The 9,978-nt window shown below is 39.1% G+C and overlaps 1 protein-coding gene across 2 annotated transcripts; it reads left to right on the forward strand.

Annotated features, from left to right (window-relative positions):
• The first annotated feature begins 6,422 nt into the window (after nt 1-6,422).
• On the forward strand, nt 6,423-8,614 carry LOC104590546 (large ribosomal subunit protein eL32z-like). Of its 2 annotated transcripts, none has more exons than XM_010249260.3 (4): nt 6,423-6,562; nt 6,872-6,972; nt 7,872-8,053; nt 8,162-8,614. In XM_010249260.3, the coding sequence occupies exons 2-4, from the start codon at nt 6,883-6,885 to the stop codon at nt 8,289-8,291; spliced, it is 402 nt and encodes a 133-aa protein (XP_010247562.1). In that variant the 5' UTR covers nt 6,423-6,562; nt 6,872-6,882; the 3' UTR covers nt 8,292-8,614. The 2 variants fall into 2 exon arrangements, with proteins under 2 accessions (XP_010247562.1, XP_010247563.1); XM_010249261.3 differs by having other exon boundaries at nt 6,485-6,562; nt 6,875-6,972.
• Nucleotides 8,615-9,978: the final 1,364 nt, after the last annotated feature.

A 9,978-nucleotide genomic window follows, 5' to 3' on the forward strand; every position in this document is an offset into this window, starting at 1 on the left:
ATGAGTCTGGATGGGGAGAGGGTTTCCGACTTATTTTTCTGGCACATTGCACAAGCGGCGACATACTTTTGAATCGATTGGTGCATGGATGGCCAATAAAATTGTTGCGCCAAGCATTTGTACGTTCGCAGTACTCCAGAGTGACCTCCATAGGGGGTGTCGTGGAATTCATGGAGAAGTTTTGGTATGATTGGAGAGTCCACTGGAATAACTACCCTGTTCTTATAACAAATCGGCCCGTTGCGCCACATGTTTGGAGCTCCAGGTTTGTTTTTAGCTTGCTGGCTGATCCACACCATATAAGGGTGCTGTTGTGTCTCTCTTTTAATCTCATTCCATAGAGAGCCATGAGAAGTATATAAAGTGTGTAAGCTAGGACTCTCTAACCTTCTTGACAAAGCATCTGTTGCTGAATTTTCTTTTCCCGGCTTGTATGAAATCTCATAGTCATATCCTAGCAACTTGGACACCCATTTTTGTTGTTCAGGCGTGGTGATGCGCTGCTCAATCAAATACTTAAGGCTTCATTGGTCTGTTTGGATATAGATATTGTGTCCCAGAAGATATGGCCGCCATGTTTTGATTTCTTGTATGATGGCTAGCATTTCCTTAGCGTATGTGGACCAAGTTTGCTTTGCAACTCCTAAGGCTCGAATCATATAGGCTATGGGCTTCCCTTGTTGGCTTAGGACTACTGCAATGCCTTCCCTTGATGCATCCGTCTCTATGACAAATGGTTCATCGAAATTAGGCATGGCCAAGGTTGGGGCCGACGACATGGCTTGTTTTAAAGCTTCAAATGCATCTTTGGCTTCCTTGCCCCATGTGAATTGGCCTTTCTTAAGTAGATTAGTGAGAGGCCGGGCTATAATTCCGTAGTTTTGCACGAACTTTCGGTAGTAACCTGTAAGGCCTAAGAAACCATGCAATTCAGACATAGTAGTAGGCTCAGGCCATTCAATCATAGCTCTCACCTTTCCAGGGTCCACTTTCACCCCTTGTACAGAGACAATGTGACCCAAATATTCGATCTCCTGTTGTCCAAAGGCACACTTGCGAAGTTTAATAAAGAATTGATGGTATCTCAATACTTCGAAAACCTTTCAAACATGCTCAAGATGTGTTACCCAATCCGAACTATAAATGAGAATGTCATCAAAGAAAACTAGCACAAATTTTCTTAAGAATGGCCAGAAAATTGAATTCATAAGAGATTAAAAAGTTGAGGGGGCATTACACAGTCCGAAGGGCATGACCAAATATTCATAATGGCCATTGTGTGTGCAGAAAGCCATCTTGTGAGTGTCAGTAGAGTGGACTCGCACCTAGTAATAACCGGATACCAGATCAAGCTTAGTAAAATAAGCTGCTCCATATAGCTCATCTAGCATGTCTTCCACAGTTGGGATTGGGAATCTGTCCTTGATAGTAACGGCATTAAGGGCCCTCTAATCTGTGCAGAATCGCCATGTTCCTTGTTTTTTCTTTACCAACAAGACGGGCGAAGAAAAGGGGTCGGTGCTAGTCTTGATTATTCCCATGTTGATTCTGTCTTGTACTTGTTTCTCTATCTCGACCTTTTGAAAATGAACATACCGATAGGGCCGTACATTAACCGGTTCGGTCCCTTCCTTGAGGTTGATTTTGTGGTCAATTTCTCATGAAGGAGGTAGCTGCTTTGGTTCCTGGCACAAATCCTCAAATTCTTGCATTAGTGGTCGCATCTCTATAGGAATTCCCTCATTTGTAGTCATCTGTAAACAAACAACAAATAAAGAATTCCCTTGGTTCACTTCTTTTGATATGGTTTTTAGTTTGACAAGTTGGATCGGCTTATGATCAATTCCTTTTAGGTGATGGTGACGTCTTTCCCACATGAAATCCATTATCAATCTTTTCCAGTCACACATAACCGTGCCTAATTGTTTGAGCCAATGGACCCCTAGCACCCTATCCAATCCGATTAGCGGTAAAGAATAAAGAGTTAGGGTGAATGGGATACCTTGTAGCCACAATCTAACATTCTCGAACCTCCCCTGACATTTGAGGGGTGCACCATTGGCCACCTTCACATTAAAAGGTTCGGTTGGGATTGCTGGAAGTTGCAATAGCTCCACAACTCTGTCGTTAATAAAATTGTGTGTCGACCCACTATCAATGAGTATAACTATCTCGTGGGAGCCGACTCTAGCCATAATTCTCATGGTGCGAGCAGTGGGTCATCCCGTGAGAGCATGAAGCGAAATTTCAAGGCCTTCTTGTACCTCCTCATCCTCCTCCAGGTTTCCTTCTTACAGCAACACCTGCGGACCTTTACACTTGTGTCCAAGAATGAATTTCTCATCACAGTTGAAGCAGAGTCCTTGTGCACGTCATCTTTGCATCTCTTCCCATGATATCCGTTTCATTGATGAGGTTGGCTTAGGGTTGGTCGAAGTTGAACTCTCAACAGCGGCAGCAGGAAGCCTAGTCACCTTCTTTTGCCGGCTTAATTGATCATCCTTCATCCTGGCTAGGCTAATGGCTTCTTTAAGGGTCTTTGGCTTAAACATTCTAATTTCATCAGCAATTTCCGTTTTGAGGCCGCCCATAAACGTACCTACAAGTGCCTTTTGAGTCCAACCACGAACCCTGTTTCCCAATCTTTCAAATTATCATTGGTAATCCCACAAAGAACCTGCCTGTCGAATCTTGGATAAAGATTCATCGAAATCTTTGCAGCTGTTGGTCCAAATCGCGACCACAACTCCTCTACAAAGACGTCCCACGTAACTTTTTTTCCTTCCTCTTGGTAAGCTCAATACAACCACTGCCACCATTGATCTGCTTCCATTTCAAGATGGAAGGAGGCCAAGGGCACTTTCTGTAGCTCTGTAGTGCCTTGAAACCTGAAAAATTGCTCCACCTTATTGAGCCATTCAGTGGGATCTTCTCCTGCAAACTTGGGAAATTCCAGCCTTGCGAGTTTTGAAGAAAACATGGAGCGGTCTCCTGCTGTGTTCTCACGACCTTGATCACTTGATGAATATCCACTTTGCTCAGAAACTTGATTGGACTTGGGTTCCGGTTGTATCACGACAGTTTTAGTGAGATTGCTAATCACCGCCTCCAGTCACTGCAACTTCTCTCCAAATCCCAGGTCCGAACGGGTTAAACTTTCCTGCAAACTTCCAACACTTGACTCCAGAGTCTCTATTCGCTCTTTATGGGTTTCCATCGTAGACTTGGCTCTGATACCAAGATGATAGATCTTCTTTTTAAGGCAAGAAATTAACCTGTAACTTTATTTGATTTCAATTCATACCTGGTTCTGTACAACCCCTGGTTTAAATACAAAAGCCATTCAACAATTTTTCCTAAACTCAAGGCCTCAACGTCTAGTGCTTCCTTAAGTTTAGCAACTCCCTATGCTATACTTTAGCAACACTCCTAGCCTATTCAACAGCAACTAACACAACTATTCTGAGATATTTCCTCACTTATTTGACTACTTATGCACCAACAACTAACAAATATGCATATGCCACACGTCCCGTTAACAAATTTGCATATGCCACACGTCCTGCAAGTCATGCAATGTCCTGCTAACAATAGCTAACAGCTAACAAATATGCATATGCCACACGTCCTGCTAACAAATTTGCATATGCCACACGTCCTGCAAGTCATGCAACGTAATCTCAATATTGTGGGTTCTTGACATGGGTCCTTGCTAACCTTCTCAACGTACGATGTGATTGACAGGGAAGGGTGTGGATTTAACCACATTGGTGATAACTTGTTGGAAGGAAAGATGGGCGAGATGAGTTCCGTGAGAGTAAGTGAGGCCACCGTTTTTGGGTTTCATAGAGTGTCTCGATAACTCTAGGGCTTGCCATCTCGTATCCACTCGGGCATATGCAATACTTGCTCTTCCTCACCATGTTGTAGTAAGACACACCTTTTGGGAGAGCAGAGACATCAGGTATTATGGAAGCTAGCAATATATTTAGCTATTAAGAGAAGAGACCCAGGCTGGATTTATCAATGCTTGGTTCATTGGTTATGTACGTTGATGAAGGGATAAAAAAGAGAAAATTAATATGAAAAAGAAAAGAAAAAAAAGAAAAGGGAAGCTTGAATTTGAGTCAACCATGATCAGATGAGCAGTGAAACGACCGGACCCTCGACACCCTTTTTTCTTCTGCCATGTAATAGCTAAATCAATCAGCAAGCTAGCCCATTCAGATGACCCATAAATTAAATGATTGTCCTATTTTAGCATTAAGTTGGAGGGAGGGCTAGAAGAGAATGACCCACTTCCAACCACGAATTGTAGTAGTTGTGGAGCAAAGCGACTGAAACTAGAGCTGTCACACATATACAAAGGCATGGTGGTTGTATTTGTATATATGTAATTAGAAGATGTCAAAGACCAAAATCCTTGGTGAAGGACGGATCAAACAATGGGAAAGGAAGACGGAAGGGAAGAGGGGAGGGTAAATTTTTATCAATTGGGTTTTATTTTAAAAATTTGAGGAATAATCGAGGATAAATTTAACATTTCATTTCTTTTCATTAGCACTTGGGGATGATGTCAATTATAAGAAATAGTAAGGGTACTTTAAGATAATATGTAAACAGTAAGGGTAGAGTTTGGAATTGGTGTAAAATGTCATCGACATAAAAGCGTGATGTGATCGATGTAAAGTATTTACATCAATAATCGATGTAAAACTTTATGTTTGATGAGGTTTTACACCGATTCACGACGTAAATCTCCACTCCATTCAAACACATAGAAAACTGAACCGAAGTGGAGTTTTACATCGATCATGATTACATATTCCCCCTAAACGCGGACAAAAGCGAACTAGCATAAATTTTTATATCGTTCTTGATTTACACTGATTCCAAGCGCAGCCTAAGGGTAGTTTAACAAATTTGCCCTTTTAATTTATATTTATGGGGAGATATTCCAAGTGCACAGCTGTGCAAGTGGCTATAGTACGGTGTAAGGACCGTTTTGCGAGGACTGAGGCCCTGTTTGAGAACACTTAAAAGAAAGAAGTAATTCTTTTAAGACATGGAACCACACATTAAGTGGTTTATAAGTACTTACGGGTGTTTGGTAAAAAAGTGGAGAAGAAGTAATTTTTTTTAAAGAAGTACTTTGAAAAAGTGATTTCAAGTTGGCTTTTTTTAAGTACTTCTCCAAAAAAATAGGATGAACTAGTCCCTGATATTTTTTATAATGCCTAAAATACCTCATGCCTAAAATACCCCATGCCCAAAAGGCATTGTTCATCATCTTCATCTCTGACTTGTCCCCACTCCCCAATCTGACACTTCACGGCTTCAGCTTCGTCATCTTCCTTCAACCTCTCCCTTCCTTGCTCTGTCCCTTCATCTACCTCACCTCCCTACCGACCAACTCTGCCATTGGAAACCTTTCGTCTTTGTTTTTTTCTAGTTGCCAAATCTTGGCCCCTCTTCGTAAGTTCCTCTCCCGATCTCTCCTTGCTACTGCAATTCTTAGTTAAAACTTTTTTTCTATGTAGAATAGGTCCAGCAGTGTCGGAATCTTCATCGCATTGTCAGTTTCAATCAGGATTCTAGCAAACTATAATTGCTCCCAACGGTGGTTCCTATCATCAAAACTTTTGAATTTGCATATTGCATTTCTTGTAGCTTTGAACGTCTCTATACTCCATGTGTGCAACGGCACTCCGTAAAAGAGAATGTGGTGAGCGTGAGGTGGGTTCCATCTCTTTACTCCATGCATCGAGAAGAGAACAACTCCCTTCTTTTCTTATTTGGTGACTGAAAAAATTGTTCAATTGGAATACTATTCTATTGTTGAAAGCATATGAAAAAAAGGGGATGAAATACTGGTACCTAGAAAGAGAAACTGGAATTGAAGCTCGGAAAACTTTAATTGGAATCGAGAAATAGGGAAAGAAGATACGCCAGGAAAATTCAAAAATGTGGGTAAATTAGTAACAAATGCGAGTTGTTTCTGATGAAGAAATGTACCATTCTTCTTTTTTTTTTTTTTAACTTGAAACTCCTCTGCTTTTTCTTCATTCTTGTATATTTTTTGACATTGTTTGAATTATTTTTTGTGCAAATAATGATGTTGAAAATGAGTGAAGTGAAGGCTAAAATTGTTATTTGTGTCAATATAAGCACTTATGGGGAAAGTAGCTTACCAAACATTCTCACCCCAATAAATGGTTAAAAACATAATAAATGATTTAAAAAGTGGGTTACCAAACAGAATTAAGTGATTGTTAAAATAAGTACTTCTAAAAAATATTTATTATAAAACGAGTACTTTTTTTAAGAAGTACTTAATCATCAAACAAGGCATAAATCCGATCTATTGGGAAGATTTAATGAATCAACCCAGTGGGCGGACCAGTGATTCGCGATCCAACTGTTTGCTTTCATGGATTGATGAACCGCGAACGGGCCCGGTCAAGTCATGGTCTTATACTCTCGTAGCGAAACCCTAATAAGGGGTGGGAGAAGACTCTTTCGAGAGAGGCGCCGCGCTGAAGCTATCCCCTCTCAGGTTACAGTAAGTTCTTTCTCATCACTCTCTTCTGATTCACAGATTTAAACTAATTTTCATCTCCATTTGTTCAAATTACTCCTTATGTTCGTCATTTCCCAGATGCATTTTCCATGGATGATGATGTATTAGTTATCATTTCGATTTGATTCTGCAATATCTCTTTCGTTTTTTATTTAGTTTCATTCGGAGACATTGAAAAATATCGTAATGGGTTTTAACTTTTAAGATCATTTCACGAAGCCTTCTCTTTAGTTAGAGAAATGAGTAGCATATGTGGTATGGTCTGACGTGAAATTCGTTTGTTATTCAAAGAAGGGAAAGCCATGGCGGTACCGTTGTTGTCGAAGAAAATCGTGAAGAAACGTGTTAAGAAGTTCAAGAGGCCGCAGAGCGACCGCAAGATCGCTGTCAAGGTACTGAGCTTCTTCCTATTCTTTCGCTTTTCTATTTACTCAGATTTTTTGTTTGTTGCAATAAATAACTTTAGATTTGGAGTTGTGGGAAATGTTTATTTGTAAATGATGCCTTTGGTTTGTTAAGATTGATTTGTTTTTGGGTTGCATTGGATAGATAAGTTACATACTTATTATAACGGCTACTGTTCATTGATGAGAGCAGCTCTTGTTTGTGCCTCTTGAAATTGTTTGAATGAAATTATTCAAGGTTTAGTCAATTCATTATTTTTTAGTTACTGTTCCGTTCAAATTAAAATGTTATTTTTTTAATACGCCTAGTATTATGAATCCATTCCGGATCCAGTCAGTTTGGAATTGAAGGGATTTTGCTTTGGTTCCACTCTGCTTGCATCAGTAGAACCTTTAACAGTCAAGACCTCACCATTGTTTTTTTTTTTTATTTTTTAATTATTTTTTTCCGGCTAGAAAACTAAAATCAAAAGAAGCAGAGTTGTGTGAGAATTGAGAAACCCTACTTTTGTTTCATCTTCCACTTCCGAAAACCCTCCACACTCCATCATCCAATAGCAAGCGGTATCTGGTATTACAAATATGTGATCCTCATTTGTGTCTTGTGGTCCTTCAATATTTGTTTCTTTAGTTGCTTCATCACTAATCCTGGTTTGCTTGAGTTGGGTCGGGTGTTTCAACTGTTGAACTAGTTCATGACATCTCTGTTTAGATATCTTTCAAATTATGATATTACATTCTTGTTTATACAACTTTCATCAGTGGTTCTGGTATTCTGAATTCACTGTTTCTGGTCTAAACTTAAAAGGGTTTATGGTCCAAGATATCCTGTTGCACTGCGTATTGACTTATGATTCAATGTTGGTTCGATTGTGTATCTGTGGTAGCCAAATTGGCGTAGGCCGAAGGGTATTGATTCTCGTGTCAGAAGAAAGTTTAAGGGATGCACCTTGATGCCCAATATTGGTTATGGGTCAGACAAGAAGACTCGCCATTATCTTCCAAATGGGTTCAAGAAATTTGTGGTGCACAATGTGAAGGAGCTTGAACTTTTAATGATGCACAATAGGTAAACTAAACTAATAAGCTGAATTTCCTCATCTACTTTTCGCTATTTTGTTTATACTATGAGACTCTTAAATTTTCAATCATTTTAATGTGTTGTGATGTTTTATAGGACTTACTGTGCGGAGATTGCACATGATGTGTCGACAAAGAAAAGAAAGGAGATTGTTGAGCGAGCTGCTCAGCTTGATGTTGTTGTTACAAACAAGCTTGCCAGGTTGCGCAGCCAGGAGGACGAGTGAGGATGATCATGTTTTTCGTTTTACGGATTTTAGTTTTAACTTTTTTTCTTTTTGCTTCCAAGTTTTAATTACCTGCAAGGACTAAGGAGTAGCTGCCCCTGTTACTAGAGTTTGCACCAAGTTGAAGCACAATTTGTTATTTCAGTCTTTGATCAAGTAGATTGAGAAATCAAACACAATGGTTTATCCTCAACAACTGAATTACTTCTGACTGGTTAGATGCTTCCATTACTGTAGTTGTATTGGTGTTTAATTCTATACTACAGACGCATGAGAAAAAAAAAGAAATATATTAAATTCTTAGGACAGGGTTTGATCTTCAATGGTTCTGTAGTTCATGGTTACTGCATTCATCCGGGTTATCAATTCATGGGTTTGGGTGAGATGGTTTAAGTCATTTGCAAATCAGTTGAGCTATTCATGAATTTGGGTCAGTTGTGCATACCAGATATTTAAGTCATTTGCCAAGTTAAGCACCCTGCCTTTGCCCAAAATAAACAGTGGTTAATGCATTCCTGGTTGATCAAATGAAATGAATTTGTGTGGTTCTTAACTTATTAGAGTATGTCCGCTGGCTAAATATGTGAATTGTCTTGCACCAAGTATTAAAATTAGATTATTTCGGGTTTTCCTTAAGATAATCTCATTTACATGAATTCGGATTTCGTCCTCTAACTTTTTATTTATGGGGAGATCCGCAGATATTCACTGTGAAGAAGGGTTTTGTAATGACTTCATTTGCATTGTTCTATGCACATCTAAAATTAAGGGCGTCAATGGGCCGGTTTTGGACTGGACCCCAAAATCAATATGGACGGATTGGATGGATCAAAAAGACAGTGAATTGGACCAATACTGGTCTGTCTGTAATAAATTTGTATTGGATTTGGTTAGATTAAACTAATATTTGCTCCATTGATATAAGATAAGAATACAGTGGACACCCGATTTGTGTTGAAATCAATCTAAATTAAAATAAATTTGAACAAATTGGATGATCTGAACATTGAATTGGATCAATTTAAAATGGTCTAAATTATTTATTGGATTGGATTGGACTTGGTTCATTTGTAATGGACTCAATTGGACTGGATTGGATTGGACCAAATCTAGTACAACCGAAACCCCATCTAAAATAATCCTGATTTTTTGACCAATATAACAACCATTTTATTAATATCAATTTAAAGTACAAGTTTACGTACACCCATTAGAGAGATGAAAAAGCTTCTCTCGCCATTCAATCTTCCCTTGCATGAAATAATCTTGATTAGGTAAGCATAGGCCTCGAAAAAATAATCAGTGTGTGTTCAAATCTAAATTTACAAGTTTAATATATATTGCAGTATAACTTAGGGTCTGATTGGTTTGTAGTTGAAATTGGAATTGGAATTGAAATCGGAATGGTCTATTCACATAGTCTGTTTGGTTCAGATATGAATGAGAATAAAAATTGGAATAAGCAGGAATGAGATTTCATTCCCAAGGTACGGGGTAGGCAATGGCCATTCAGCCCATTCCCTCAAATGGGGGAATGTCATTCTAGTAGAAGTGGAAAGGGATTTCAATTCCACCCAACCAAACAGTTGGTATTGGAATAGCCCATTCTGATTCCGATTCTAGACCCTTATTCCAGCGAACCAAACGGGGCCTTAGTTTTTTTGTATCCAATTCCTATGTTTCCTTT

Source organism: Nelumbo nucifera, chromosome 3, assembly GCF_055504915.1.
Source record: "Nelumbo nucifera cultivar China Antique chromosome 3, China Antique-T2T, whole genome shotgun sequence".
NCBI lineage: Eukaryota > Viridiplantae > Streptophyta > Magnoliopsida > Proteales > Nelumbonaceae > Nelumbo > Nelumbo nucifera.